Consider the following 13,205-nt stretch of genomic DNA (forward strand, 5'->3'; position numbering starts at 1 on the left):
ATGAGTACCACACTCTGACCCTTCACTGAGTTACTAGGTATGACCATGGTGATATCAGGACCACACTCTAACCCTACAATAATTACTAGGTATCACTATGGTGATATCAGTACCACCCTCTAACCCTTCAATGAGTTACTAGGTATTACCATGGTAATATCAGTACCACACTCTAACCATATAATGAGTTAGTAGGAATCACCATGGTGATATCAGTTTCACACTCTAACCGTACAATGAGTTACTAGGTATATCTCCATGGTGATATTAATTCCACACTCAAACCCTACAATGAGTTACTAAGTATATCACCATGGTGATATCAGTAACACACTCTAACCCTATAATGAGTTAGTAGGTATCACTATGGTGATATCAGTACCACCCTCTAACCCTTCAATGAGTTACTAGGTATTACCATGGTGATACCTAGTAACTCATTGAAGGGTTAGAGTGGGGTACTAATATCACCATGGCGATACCTAGCATTGTAGGGTTAGAGTGTGGTACTATTATCACCATGGTGATACCTAGCAACTCATTGAAGGGTTAGAGTGTGGTACCGATATCACCATGGTGATATTAATTCCAAACTCTAACCCTATAATGCGTTACTAGGTATATCACCATTGTGATATTAATTCCACACTCAAACCCTACAATGAGTTACTAAGTATCACCATGATGATATCAGTACCACACTCTAACCCTATAATGAGTTACTACGTATCACCATGGTGATATTAATTCCAAAATCTAACCCTACAATGAGTTACTAAGTATCACCATGGTGATATTAGTACAACACTCTAACCCTTCAATGAGTTAGTAGGTATCACAATGGTAATATTAATTCCACAATCTAACCCTAAAATGAGTTACTAGGTATATCACCATTGTTATATTAGTACCACACTCTAACCATATAATGAGTTAGTAGGAATCACCATGGTGATATTAGTACCCCACTCTAACCCTTCAATGAGTTAGTAGGTATCACCATGGTGATATTAGTACCACACTCTATCCGTACAATGAGTTACTAGGTATATCACCATGGTGATATTAATTCCACACTCTAATCATACAATGAGTTACTAGGTATATCACCATTGTGATATTAGTACCACACTCTAACCCTTCAATGAGTTACTAGGTATCACCATGGTGATATCAGTTTCACACTCTAACCGTACAATGAGTTAGTAGGTATCACCATGGTGATATTAGTACCACACTCTAACCCTACAATGAGTTACTAGGAATCACCATGGTGATATAAGTACCACACTCTAACCCTACAATGAGTTACTAGGAATCACCATGGTGATATAAGTACCACACTCTAACCCTACAATGAGTTACTAGGAATCACCATGGTGATATAAGTACCACACTCTAACCCTACAATGAGTTACTAGGTATATCACCATGGTGATATTAATTCCACACTCCAATCATACAATGAGTTACTAGGTATATCACCATTGTTATATTAGTACCACACTCTAACCCTTCAATGAGTTACTAGGTATCACCATGGTGATATCAGTTTCACACTCTAACCGTACAATGAGTTAGTAGGTATCACCATGGTGATATTAGTACCACACTCTATCCGTACAATGAGTTACTAGGTATATCACCATTGTGATATTAGTACCACCCTCTAACCCTTCAATGAGTTACTAGGTATTACCATGGTGATATCAGTACCACCCTCTAACCCTACAATGAGTTACTAGGTATATCACCATGGTGATATTAGGACCACACTCTAACCGTACAATGAGTTACTAGGCATCAGAACTGTATACATGCACCATGGTGATATTAGTACCACACTCTAACCGTACAATGAGTTACTAGGCATCAGAACTGTATACATGCACCATGGTGATATTAGTACCACACTCTAACCGTACAATGAGTTACTAGGCATCAGAACTGTATACATGCCTTAGGAGACATTTTCCAATTAGATTCTTGTTATTTCCTAAATATTCACACAAAGGTAATTTGAGGTTACTGGTCATTTTAAAGAAATTATTCCCATTAATGTTGGAAAAATGTGTTACATACTTTTGAGATATTATGAGTGGTAGAGCAGTGCTTGATAATGAAGAGGTGTGGGGATGAAATCCCTGTGGTGGGATGCTATTTGATTAAGGATACATTTTGTTTATATAGCAACTGCTTGCTATAATACACCAAATCAGAAAAATACAGAAGAAATTGCAGCTCTTTTTTGATGGATATACAACATCGAGCACTTGGATTTTCTTCCTTAGGAGTAATGAAGAATGGTAAATATTGAGTTATTCGTATTGATAAATGGTTCGTTTTCTCAGCATTTAAGTGGCAGGGTTGAAATAAAGACAGCTCTCCTGTGTTTAGAGGGAGGTGTAAAGGGGCAAGGGGCCGGGAAGGATATGCAGCATCTCATTATTTACAGTGTGTGATTGACAAGATTACATCACCCTGTAGATTTATACCACCACGAGGACATCTCCTGCGTGAGTTCAAATTGGATGACTCCGACTGGTCTATTGTAATGGAAATCGTGATTGCACAATGCATTGTCTGCGGCCTGTGTAATTTGGGTGCTGAGGTTAGGACCCGTTTGGCCAGACAGAGCACACACATTGTCGTTGCTCCTGTTCGTCTGTTCAAACAAAATAAATAAACCCCAGTCCTTCCAGAAAACCAGTGTTAGGCAGTGTTAGATCATGATTAGGGGATCCATATCTTCCCAGCATTTTGATAAGTTGTCGTCTGCTTCGCAGCCCTTTTATTCAGCTCCCTAATCTGCTAATTAGGTTAACGGGGAGATTGTGTGCCAAAACGGGGAGGCCTCTGATGGGCTGAGGTGAAAAGTCGACATTTGAACTACAGATGGCCCCAGTGACATTACACGTAGCGGTGACACAACCAATTCAATTACAGCGACTTTTACAAAATATATGACTTAACCTTTCTTAAGTTTTAACAAACTTCACAGATGCAAAGGCAGTATTAAACCTCTGCTGTCTTCTTAATCTTTATGTTGTAGGCGAGAAACGCTAATCTGATGCATTGGTACTTTTGATCCTGCACCAGATTGCATACAGATGTTTTAAGTGGATCGAGTTCTATAATTTCCTAATTCTTAAGTTAAACTTCACAAATTTAATTAGTTATAAATGTTGTTACAAAAGTAATAAATTAAATCAATTCACTAAAAACAGAAATGAAAAATAGTTAACATTAGCTAGTCAGAAGGTAAGGTGAAGTAGTGAAGCAGCCACTCTACAAATGGCAGGCTAAATATATGTAAGGCTAGAAAAGGTACATCATCAATGATAGTAGCTCAGTTATCTTTAAAGTGTCAAATACTGTACACATATAGAGCCAGTTATTTTCTTGGTTATACATTTTTGAAATTTTTGTTTAAATGAGGTACATATGAACTTTTATTTCTGGAGATATAATATTATTTTCAGCAATTATTGCTCTCGATGTCATCTTTCAGATATGTATCGTGTTGTTCAGTAGAATAATGACGACGTCGAGCATACACAATTGACCTGTTCTCAGTTTATTCCTCTTCATTAATGCGTCACCTGTACCCGTCCGTTAACAGATCTCAATGTTCAAGTAAACCTGTCGTAAACATACATTTAATCTATTTCAAGCTATGACTGTCCTTTACTGGGTAGTTTGACGTAGCCTACACACATGCTTGCTATTGATGAAACTGGTTTAACAGTAATGGAAGTAAATGCATTACACCATTATATCAATAAATGTATGGATCTGGCTGGGTTTGACTATTAAGATGTAAGGTTCTGGCCATTTCTAACCATGTAGATGTAAGGTTCTGGCCGGTTCTAACCATGTAGATGTAAGGTTCTGGCCGGTTATAACCATGTCGATGTAAGGTTCTGGCCGGTTCTAACCATGTAGATGTAAGATTCTGGCCATTTCTAACCATGTAGATGTAAGGTTCTGGCCAGTTCTAACCATGTAGATGTAAGGTTTTGGCCGGTTCTAACCATGTAGATGTAAGGTTCTGGCCGGTTATAACCATGTCGATGTAAGGTTCTGGCCGGTTCTAACCATGTAGATGTAAGGCTCTGGCCGGTTCTAACCATGTAGATGTAAGGTTATGGCCGGTCTAACCATGTAGATGTAAGGTTTTGGCCGGTTCTAACCATGTAGATGTAAGGTTTTGGCCGGTTCTCACCATGTAGATGTAAGGTTCTGGCCGGTTCTAACCATGTAGATGTAAGGTTATGGCCGTTCTAACCATGTAGATGTAAGGTTTTGGCCGGTTCTAACCATGTAGATGTAAGGTTCTGGCCGGTTCTAACCATGTAGCTGTAAGGTTCTGGCCGGTTATAACCATGTAGTGTAAGGTTCTGGCCGGTTCTAACCATGTAGATGTAAGGTTATGGCCGTTCTAACCATGTAGATGTAAGGTTCTGGCCGGTTCTAACCATGTAGGTGTAAGGTTCTGGCCGATTCTAACCATGTAGGTGTAAGGTTCTGGCCGGTTCTAACCATGTAGATGAAAGGTTCTGGCCGGTTCTAACCATGTAGATGTAACGTTCTGGCCGATTCTAACCATGTAGGTGTAAGGTTCTGGCCGGTTCTAACCATGTAGATGAAAGGTTCTGGCCGGTTCTAACCATGTAGATGTACGGTTATGGCCGTTCTAACCATTTAGATGTAAGGTTCTGGCCGGTTCTAACCATGTAGATGTAAGGTTCTGGCCATTTCTTACCATGCATGTAGATGTAAGGTTCTGGCCGATTCTAACCATGTAGGTGTAAGGTTCTGGCCGATTCTAACCATGTAGTGTAAGGTTCTGGCCATTTCTAGCCATGTAGATGTAAGGTTCTGGTCGGTTCTAACCATGTAGATGTAAGGTTCTGGCCGATTCTAACCATGTAGGTGTAAGGTTCTGGCCGGTTCTAACCATGTAGGTGTAAGGTTCTGGTCGATTCTAACCATGTAGATGTAAGGTTCTGGCCGATTCTAACCATGTAGATGTAAGGTTCTGGTCGGTTCTAACCATGTAGTGTAAGGTTCTGGTCGGTTCTAACCATGAAGTTGTAAGTAACCATGTAGATGCAAAGTTTTGGTCGGTTTTGACCATGTAGATGGTTTGCACATAGGGATGTTACACAAAGGTCCAAGTGAAGAGTAAGTGTAATGCGATGTCTATACAATGTAATACAATGTATATATAATGTAATACAATTCAAAACTCAAAAGGAAAAGATGCATTACCATGACCATGAAACTCAGTTATCATATATAAAGTGAGATAACTGGAAATCAAATATCAGGATCCAGTACAGTAATGATGTGTGTGAATCTATGGTAATATTAGTGATGGTTGTGGGTGTTACCAGCCGTACTGTATAGGGAGAAGTCTGGTACCTGTGTGGTGTGGAATTAGGTTAGGTAATAACTGTGCCTATGTCATTGTATAATGTCATTACATGTAGTACTTACACCCCCACTGTTTTAGTTAAATAGACCTCTGTTTCCTGTAGGACTCTAGGGTAATCAAGGGTTTCTCTAGCCAGGAAATAAAAAACAAAAAATGTCATTCAATTTAATTCTACCTTGTCTCACTGGGATAGGGTAATTGAATTAATTGTTTGATTTGTCAACACTGTTAAAAAAGTCACTTCCACCTACAATACTCGATGGTAAAAGAAGGTTTAGTACTACGTCTTGTTAAGGATGCCCGTATCACTGCCAAAAAGTTTTATTTTGCATTGGAAACTGATTTTTAGCTCACCTGGTCCGTCGTCCGTCCGTCGTCGGTCAACTTTTCCTTTAAAACCCTACTAGTCCTGAACGGCCCTGTAGATTTTGACTAAATTTGGTCTGGAGTATCCTTAGGCCAAAGGGACTCAATTTTGTATAAACGGTGGGCGTGGCCCCCTGGGGGCAGGGGGTGGGGCCCAATAGGGGAAATAGGGGTAAAACCTTGAAAATCCTTCTTCTACCGTAGGGATTAAGGGATTTTATCCTAATTTAGTCTGGAGCATCCTTGGGCCAAGGGGACTAAATTTTGTATAAACGGTGGGCGTGGCCCCCTGGGGGCAGGGGGCGGGGCCCAATAGGGGAAATAGGGGTAAAACCTTGAAAATCCTTCTTCTACCGTAGGGATTAAGGGATTTTATCCTAATTTAGTCTGGAGCATCCTTGGGCCAAGGGGACTAAATTGTGTATAAATGGTGGGTGTGGCCCCCCCTGGGGGCTAAAGGGGAGGGGCCCAATAGGGGAAACATAGCAAATTCTTTAAAATCCTTCTTCTTCTGTAGGAATGCAAGGATTTGTTTCATATTTGGTTTGGGGCATCCTTGGGTGAAGGGGAACCAATTTTGTATAAACCATGGGTCTGGCCCCCCAGGGGCCTGAGGGGTGGGGTCCAATATGGGAAACATAGCAAATTATACTTTAATATCCTTCTTCTGTAGGAATGAAAGGATTTGGTCCATATTTGGTGTGGAGCATCCTTGGGTAAAGGGGCACCAATTTTGTATAAAAGGTGGGTGTGGCCCCCTGGGACCTGAGGGGCGGGGCCCAATATGGGAAATAGAAGTCAAACCTTTCTAATCCTTCTTCTACCATATGGATTTTATCCTAATTTAGTCTGAAGCATCCTTGGACAAAAGGGACTCAATTTTGTACAAACAGCGAGTGTGCCCCCCTGGGGGCAGAAGGGAGGGGCCCAATAGGGGAAACATAGCAAATTCTTCAAATACCTTCTTCTTCTGTACGAATGACAGGATTTTGTCCAAATTTGGTATGAAGCATCATTGGGTGAAGGGGAATCAATTTTGTATAAACGGTGTGTCTAACCCCCCTGGGGGCAGAGAGGCGGGGGCCAATAGGGGGAATAGAGGGAAAACCTTTAAAATCCTTCTTCTACCATAGGGATTAAGGGATTTTATCCCAATTTAGTCTGGAGCATCCTTGGGTCAAGGGGTCTCAATTTTGTATAATTGGTGGGTATGATCCCCGCTAGGGGCATAGGGTTGGGGCTCTGTTTGAAGTTTGTTCTCGCTATATCTCAAGTACTGGATGGATCTTTCTGAAATTTCATATGTACTTACAGCACCTAGCTACCATGGAGTGCTATATCTTTACTTCATACCAATTATTTTTAACATATTCAGGTGAGTGATACAGGCCCTTTGGGCCTCTTGTTCCAGTTAATGACTTTATCTTTGATAAATCATTTCTGAAAAGAAAATCATATCTTGCATGACTTATATAAAATTTAGAGATGAAATATACAAAATCTTACCAACAACTATGTTCTTAGTGTAAAGACAATACGGTCCTGCCCAGACCTTGGACCTCAATTTACTGCTGCTCTAGCAAACTCAGCTACTTGGTCGTCAGCCCTGATCCACATGCGCTTCGTTATGTTTAAAATACAAAAGCTACAGTGGAACTCTCTAGTGTTTTGCCTGTCATGTGACAAGCATCCTTAACCTGAACGTATATGTATCTGCAATGTTGTACGACTTGTATTTGTAATCTCATGTTAAACAATATTTGTACCTGTATGATCTTTGGGCTCGCATCACAATATTTTGTAAGTTTACATGGCCATATAAAAAAGTTGCTAACAATTGTGGACTAGATGTAAGACTTTTTCCCTATGTAATAGAGTAGAATCAGTGTGAATCAAATTCACAACCTGATATGACAATATGTGTGAGTACTTGTACTGATGAAACTTAAAACAACTATTGTTTTACTTTTAGGTAGAGCAAGATGAGTGTAAAAGAGGGTGGGACATCGTCAGGAGGTATATCTCGAACTGGGGTGTCGTCTGTGAGCGTGTCTCGCGCTGGAATCACTCACTGGTTTACTTCAGAAATACAGCAGATGATGTAAGTACAGCCAATTTGTGTCTGTAAGATACCTGTACATTAATGTACATTCATACACCTGTAAGTTACCTGTCTCCTACACCCATACATACACCTGTAAGTTACCTGTCTCCTACACCCATACACCTGTAAATTACCTGTCTCCTTACTGTACGTATCCTGTTACAATGTTAACTTATAATGCTCTTTCTCCTTCTAGCACATCTTGTACAGTTGCTATCTAATTCCATATCCTCCCCAATTAACATAAATACCTGTGATTCCTGTACAACTGTTACCATTATCACCAAGCCTCGTCCCTTCCATCGTGAATGTTTCTTTTCCCCAATAGTTAATAATGCTCCCCTACTTTTAATTAGCTTTGTGGTGGACAGTGTTGAAACATTCAAATCAGTAGAAGAATAAAAGGATGCTCTAATTAGTCTTTGTCATTTTATAGTCGTGGCATGCTGAAGGTAGAATTGTGAAAAATGAACTAAAATATAGTTTTCTTTAAAGTCCTAAAATGCTTTGTCAAAATAAGCAATCTTTATGAAATTATGATTAAAAAGGCATATCCTTATGTTGGGTTGTAGTGAGTATTACATTATGTGTTATAGCGAAACAATATGTAAGTAACAACGATTCTGATTATTATAATAGATACTAATATGTCTAGATAGCTCAGCATGCCAAACCACCACATTAATTCTATATTTGTTATTAGGACAACTGTGTTACTTTGATTCCAATTTAGACCTAATGTCATGCTCGGCTGGGTTTATTCCTGTGCTTCCTCATGCATGAAGCAAAAGCATATGAGAACATTCAGAGCCGGACAAATTCTATTTACGATTTGGACAAATGATTTCTCACCTAGTGCACCCTATCAATGGGAGCACGCTGTCCTATGTCAATAAAAGGCCAGTTTTAACGGGACATCACCACCTTGGGGTCAGAGGTCAGTGGTGTTTGTTTAAGTTACTGAAGCAGATGGTCCGCTTGATGTTAATAAAGACGGCTAATAAAACAGAATTGTCATTGCCGTTCTCTCCTTCAGTGGCTGAAGAGTTCCGCCAAAGATTGATTGAGTACCAAAAAAGTTGATTTAAAAATGTGGAATAGCCTTTTGTAGCCTTTTGTGGGTAATTTAAACAGAGCCAGGAGATTTCAGAGAAAAAAAGGTCCGAAGGAAGAATGGGTCTATTGAATAGTGAAAGCCTTGGTCTGACCTCAGGAACACTGGAGTAATTAATTTATTCATGACCTTCTCATAAAGTCATCAATTTACCCAGAACAAAGTAAGTGAAGCTGAAAATGTAGCAATATTTATACAGTGTGTTTTAACTGTATGACAATAGAGTTCCCACCTGCCAGAGAGATGCTTAGTGTGTCCCTAGGTCCTATACACTACCCTACTCGTATACATCACACACATATAGGACCTGCACACATTGGTCATTATGCATATAATGGATTTTTTTACGATTCTTATTATATATATGTTCAGAGTTGATTTTATTTGGAAATAGATGGTTAAGGTTTTTCTGTACCAGAGAACAACAATAAATTGGCCATATATTTATAGTACAGTGTTATTCCTTCATGATTTGAGAAATAAAACCAAGACATATTTTGTTGAAGATATTCCTCATTTTCCCTTCATTTGGGAAAATAAGGCACTTATTTGGAGAGGGAAGGGGAAACGTCCTGTATTCTGCTGTAAAACAGGCAAAATAAATCAATGTATTATTTTCCATTCAGCAGGTACTCACTTGAACAACAAGGTCTATACAATTAGCATACACAATCTGAAACATTATATGATATCAATCAGAAAGTTACTAAAGTCTGGCCCTATCAAAAAGCCTTCAGGGTGTTACAATAAAAATAATACAGTTAAAAATAATAAACAATGCATTGTTTTCCTTCAAATACTTATAGATTTTTTTTCATTGAAATAACATTAAAACTAAAAATAGTGATGTAATGAGTGTATGAAGATGTTGTTTATAAGTGGAGCCTGAAGTGTACTGGTATAGCTATAAACATGCTGTTTTGATGCCAAATAAACCTGTTATGTAACACATACAATTGGCTGGTGTGTTTATGTTTTGGCCAGCCTCCTGCCAAGGGTTCAGTCAGTACAGATCTGCCACTGTAGACTGATGAACTAAGTCACTGGTGTATCATGTGGGGATACGCTGTGATGTCACCGGTGTACTGTTGGGATACACTGTGATGTCACCAGTGTACTGTGGGGATACACTGTGATGTCACCAATGTACTGTGGGGATACATTGGGATGTCACCAGTGTACTATGGGGATACACTGTGATGTCACCAGTGTAATGTGGGGGATAAACTGTGATGTCACCAGTGTAATGTGGGGGATACACTGTGATGTCACCAGTGTACTGTGGGGATACACTGTGATGTCACCAGTGTACTGTGGAGATACACTGTGATGTCACCAGTGTACTTGGGGGATGCACTGTGATGTCACCAGTGTACTTTGGGGATATACTGTGATGTCACCAGTGTACTGTGGGGATACACTGTGATGTCACTGGTGTACTTTGGGGATACACTGTGATGTCACCAGTGTACTGTGGGGATACACTGTGAGGTCACCAGTGTACTGTGGGGATACACTGTGATGTCACCAGTGTACTGTGGGGATACACTGTGAGGTCACCAGTGTACTTGGGGATACACTGTGATGTCACCAGTGTACTGTGGGGATACACTGTGAGGTCACCAGTGTACTGTAGGGATACACTGTGATGTCACCAGTGTACTGTGGGGATACACTGTGATGTCACAAGTGTACTGTGGGGATACACTCTGAGGTCACAAGTGTATTGTAGGGATACACTGTGATGTCATCAGTGTACTGTGGGGATACATTGTGATGTCCTCAGTGTACTGTGGGGATACACTGTGATGTCACCAGTGTAATGTAGGGATACACTGTGATGTCACCAGTGTACTGTGGGGATATACTGTGATGTCATCAGTGTACTGTGGGGATACACTGTGATGTCACCAGTGTACTTTGGGGATACACTGATGTCACCAGTGTACTTGGGGGATATACTGTGATGTCACCAGTGTACTTTGGGGATATACTGTGATGTCACCAGTGTACTGTGGGGATATACTGTGAGGTCACCAGTGTACTGTGGGGATACACTTTGATGTCACCAGTGTACTGTGGGGATACACTGTGATGTCACCAGTGTACTTGGGGGATATACTGTGATGTCACCAGTGTATTGTGGGGATATACTGTGATGTCACCAGTGTACTGTGGGGATATACTGTGAGGTCACCAGTGTACTGTGGGGATACACTGTGATGTCACTGGTGTACTTGGGGGATATACTGTGATGTCACCAGTGTACTGTGGGGATACACTGTGAGGTCACCAGTGTACTTGGGGATACACTGTGATGTCACCAGTGTACTGTGGGGATACACTGTGAGGTCACCAGTGTACTGTAGGGATACACTGTGATGTCACCAGTGTACTGTGGGGATACACTGTGATGTCACAAGTGTACTGTGGGGATACACTCTGAGGTCACAAGTGTATTGTAGGGATACACTGTGATGTCATCAGTGTACTGTGGGGATACATTGTGATGTCACCAGTGTACTGTGGGGATACACTGTGATGTCACCAGTGTACTGTTGGGATATACTGAGGTCATATGTGTATTACATGTAGACAAAATTGTATAGTTGTGAAGTTACTTTCCTAGTGTTGCCCACTACAGTGTATAATGTCTAACCAAAGCCAGTTATATGATACAGGCTATAAAATATGTACTCCCAAGTTATAGAGTATAGTGCGTTCTGGTAAACTGAGTTCTGTCCGAAGTCACCTGAGGCAGTGACGTGAAGTATTTTTTTGTGTATTTTGACTGTAAACATGCTGTGTGCTTGGAGCATGTTTGTTAGGAGTGTTTGATTCTAGATAAGGAGTTTTAGCCCTGTCACTCCGTACCTTTTGTGTGTTTGTGCTGTGATTGGTTTCTGTGCCAAAAATGTTACTTATTCCATGAGAAAAAACTTTATTGGTAATCCATGGTATTTTATTAAGCCTTTTGCTATATATACATGCTAATCAAGCTTTACTTGGTGTAAGTTCCCTGGCAGTAGTAGGCTAAATTAGTAGCCCGTGATCACCGGAGGTGTGGCCTCCAAATGTAGCTTGGTCAGTCCTGTAAAACCCATCTTGTGTATAGGATAGCACATGATCAGTACAGGTTACGTATGAACATGTTAACAAACCTACTGTATGGCTATTTCAAATGTTTAGAATTTTCTGTCTGCATAAAGGGGTTAGCGTTACCAGATAGGTATTTGTGGTGATGAGCCATCTTCCCTCCGCGTGGTCCCAGGTTTGCACTATTCAGTGTTTTGTAGGAATTCAATATGGACCAGAAAAACAACTTTGAGCACATTTTTATGTGGAATTTGGACATTTTGGTGTTGTGCCAGTTAAAGGACGGTTTTGATCCTTTCTGATGAAAGTTTTCTGTCTTGTGGCCATGGTTTTGTCAGGAGGTGTGATGATTGTAGGTTAAACAGCAGATATTCTACTTTCATGCTGACATGGAATCATTTTGATGCAATGTATTGATAAATCTTCACAATGTAAGGTTCAAGGAGTTGTTTCCCTTTCCTTACGATTTGCAAAAACTTGCTTTGGTTTGTAATTTGATCACTCAATGCTTGTAATGATTTCTCCAGATAAAATTGATTTTAAAATTATACATTTGCATAAATGTGTTGGTTTGCAAAGCTACTGAAAATGACAGATGTTCTGTTGAAACCAGAAAAATAGTGAAGATTTGTTATTAAAATTTGCCAGAATATCGTGCATTATATAAGACCACAGCAAAATATATGTTTGTTTTCTGCTACCCAATAAACTGTATGTTTGAATTACTGACAATTATACATGGTTTTATTAGCTCACCTGGCCCGAAGGGCCAAGTGAGCTGATCCCATGGTGCAGCTTCCGTCGTCCGGCGTCCGGCGTCCGGCGTCCGGCAACTTTTTCCTTTAAAATGCTATTTGTCCTGAATGGCTCAGAGGATTTTGACCAAATTTGGTCAGGAGCATCATTGGCCAAAGGGTTCTCAGTTTTGTATAAACCGAGGGTATAACCCCCCTGGGGGCAGAGGGGCGGGGCCAAATAGGGGGAAAATAGGTAAATCTTTAAAAATCTTCTTCTTCTCAACCAATAGAAGGATTTTGACCAAATTTGTCCTAGAGCATCTTTGGACAAAGGAGACTCAAGTTTGT

The 13,205-nt window shown here is 40.2% G+C and overlaps 2 protein-coding genes across 3 annotated transcripts in view; one reads left to right on the top strand and one right to left on the bottom strand.

Moving 5' to 3' along the window:
• Nucleotides 1-13,205, bottom strand: part of LOC110454294 (runt-related transcription factor 1-like) — a 95,187-nt gene that overhangs the window by 60,358 nt on the left and 21,624 nt on the right. The gene's annotated exons all lie outside the window — the stretch shown is intronic.
• LOC110454296 (transcription initiation protein SPT3 homolog) overlaps nucleotides 1-13,205 on the top strand; it is a 146,875-nt gene that overhangs the window by 39,572 nt on the left and 94,098 nt on the right. Inside the window, exon 2 of one of the 2 annotated variants that reach the window (XM_021503738.1) lies at nucleotides 7,779-7,907. The exons of the other annotated variant lie outside the window; for it this stretch is intronic. Within the exon in view, the coding sequence (XP_021359413.1) occupies nucleotides 7,789-7,907 (119 nt within the window). The 5' untranslated portion in view covers nucleotides 7,779-7,788. The remainder of the gene's footprint in view (nucleotides 1-7,778; nucleotides 7,908-13,205) is intronic. 2 annotated transcript variants of the gene reach the window in all.

The sequence above is a fragment of the Mizuhopecten yessoensis genome, unplaced genomic scaffold, assembly GCF_002113885.1.
Source record: "Mizuhopecten yessoensis strain PY_sf001 unplaced genomic scaffold, ASM211388v2 scaffold7763, whole genome shotgun sequence".
Lineage (NCBI taxonomy): Eukaryota > Metazoa > Mollusca > Bivalvia > Pectinida > Pectinidae > Mizuhopecten > Mizuhopecten yessoensis.